The sequence below is a fragment of the Macroventuria anomochaeta genome (assembly GCF_010093625.1).
Source record: "Macroventuria anomochaeta strain CBS 525.71 unplaced genomic scaffold BU25scaffold_11, whole genome shotgun sequence".
Taxonomy (NCBI): domain Eukaryota; kingdom Fungi; phylum Ascomycota; class Dothideomycetes; order Pleosporales; family Didymellaceae; genus Macroventuria; species Macroventuria anomochaeta.
Genome location: NW_022985372.1, coordinates 167866 through 170489, shown reverse-complemented (window position 1 = coordinate 170489; position 2624 = coordinate 167866). Strand labels below are relative to the sequence as shown.

The 2624-nt window shown below is 48.5% G+C and overlaps 1 protein-coding gene across 1 annotated transcript; it reads right to left on the bottom strand.

Moving 5' to 3' along the window:
- Positions 1 to 1932: 1932 nt before the first annotated feature.
- On the bottom strand, positions 1933 to 2436 carry BU25DRAFT_420378 (uncharacterized protein; the record flags this gene model as incomplete). Its single annotated transcript, XM_033708007.1, has 1 exon — positions 1933 to 2436. One exon carries the CDS (start codon positions 2434 to 2436, stop codon positions 1933 to 1935), a length of 504 nt encoding a protein of 167 aa, XP_033563130.1.
- Positions 2437 to 2624: the final 188 nt, after the last annotated feature.

Sequence of the window (2624 nt, the reverse complement as noted above, 5' to 3'; positions counted from 1 at the left end):
TACAGGAGTTCCTTGGGTTTGTCAACTTCAACCGACGCTTCATCAAGGATTACTCACTCAAGGCCTTGCCGCTCACAAAGCTTACGCGGAAGGACACACCATTCAAGTGGGAACAAGAGCAGGATGATGCGTTTGAGTCACTCAAGACAGCATGCATCGAACCACCCACGTTGGTTACATTCAGGAGCAATGAGCCTCTTAGAATGGAGACAGATGCCTCAGATTTGGCGCTAGGAGCATGCATTACACAAGAACGAGATGGACAATGGCACCCTATTGCCTACTACTCACGCAAGTTCTCAGGACCAGAAGAAAGATACGATGTACATGACAAGGAGCTTCTTGCAATTGTATCTGCCCTGGAACATTGGAGAGTATACGCTGAAAGCTGTTCGGAGCTCACGATATACACCGACCACAAGAACCTGGTACACTTTACAACAACCAAGGTATTGAACCGACGACAAGTTCGATGGTCTGAGACGCTCGGACAGTACAAGTTCAAGATCCTCTACACACCAGGAAAGGACAACGGTAGAGCCGACGCACTCAGTAGACGACATGATCTTGCAGGATCAAAGACGATTAACGAATCAGCCATTCTTGGAATCAATAAGGATGGGTCTTTAGGACCATCACAGCAGCTCAACAACACGATGCAAGTTCAGAACGAACAGCGCATACCGTCGCACATACCAGAAGAACTTCAAGAGGAAGTTATAGCGAGTCATCACGATGACCCACTCCACGGACACCCTGGAATCATGCGGACGATGGAACTCATCAGACGACACTATGAGTTCAAGAACATGAAAGACAAGGTCACCAAGTATGTTAAGAACTGTGTTGATTGTCAACAGAACAAACACAGCACGCACACCAAGTATGGAGAAATGCAAGCAATGGAACCGCCTACGGCACCATGGACGAACATCACGATGGACTTCGTCACACAGCTACCAATCTCCAAGGACCCTGTCACAGGATACGCCTACGACTCGATTTTTGTCGTAGTGGACAGATTTACAAAAGCCGCCGAGATGATACTGTTTCGACACAGCTACACGGCAGAGCAGCTCGCACGCGTGTTCCTGGACAAAGTAATTCGATATCACGGCATACCGGAATCAATCATCAGCGACAGAGATAAGCTCTTCACGTCAAACTATTGGACCACGCTACTCGCAGCTATTGGTACCAAGAAGAAACTTTCTACCGCCTATCATCCACAGACGGACGGACAGACTGAAAGAACAAATCAGACTATGGAAACATACCTACGGATATACAGTAACCAGCAGCAAGACAACTGGGTTTCACTGTTACCTATGGCACAGATTGCATACAACAACAAGCTATCGGAAGCAACAGGCACGACGCCGTTCTTCGCAAATCACGGACGACATCCAAATCTCTTTACCAGATCTCTTGACAGTAATATCCAAACGGAATCAGCGATATCCTCAGTCGAGGCACTGAAGGAAGTACACCAGAAATTGCTTGAGAACATCACCAAGGCTCAGACACAAGCAATCTCATATGTCAACCAGAAAAGAAAAACGGCACCTCAGCTAAAGAAGGGGGATAAAGTATATCTCCTCACAAAAAACTTACGCACACGAAGACCTACGAAGAAACTGGACCATGTCAAGGTCGGACCGTTTTTCATTTCAGAGCAACGAGGCCCTGTCAACTACCGACTCGATCTGCCAAAGGATGCAAAGATCCACCCAGTGTTCCATGTATCGTTATTGGAACCAGCCGACCCTAGGACCCCAGTCCAGAAGGACTTTCACTACCAAACCGATGGAGAAACCGAATGGGAAGTCGAACAGATTGTGCGACACCGACGAACAACAAGGGGCGACGAGTACCTAGTCAAATGGTCAGGATACCCAGACTCAGAAAACACATGGGAACCAAAGACGCACCTCAAGAACTGCCAGGAACGACTAGCGGAGTACTATGCCTCTCAACGGCATCCTCGATATACCCAAGAGTAGTCCACACAGTGGGAGACAGACTCATACCAATTGTCCTCACGGGACAATCGACGATATCTTCAGCCATATCCAATTCGCCAGACTCAATCATCTCCGACGCCAGGCACATTGCTTTTGCCTTAGCACACTCATTCGCCTGTTTCAGGATTTTCTTATTTCTCAGCAGCCTTGAGATAACTGTTGCCAACAAAGCCTCATCCTCCTGAACTTTCTTTTCATACTCCTCCCTTGTCCGATCGAGAGACGCCCAAGACATGTTAACACATGGTTTGCCAGCTCGGGTGCACTCAGCACACTTCAAACGGCGAGACTCATCAGGCATGATATAACACTTGTGATCTTCAAAGAAGCAGCGGTTGCAAGGGACGTCGGCTAAACAGTCAGCGCGACGGATCTCTGAGGCAATGCGAAGGTTACGGGCATGGGAAGACATTTTGACTTACGGATCACCAGACGCGGGGGCAGCAACCGGATTATATGTAAACCCGATTCCAGGTCACGAGGTTTGAGGACAAACCCAAAAGAGGAGGGAGATAGTGTTACGATCCTACGTCCCACGATAGGACGACAAGCAATAAGTAACCGCCAACCAAACACGGAGGCCTGGGGGAAGGCGCAGCA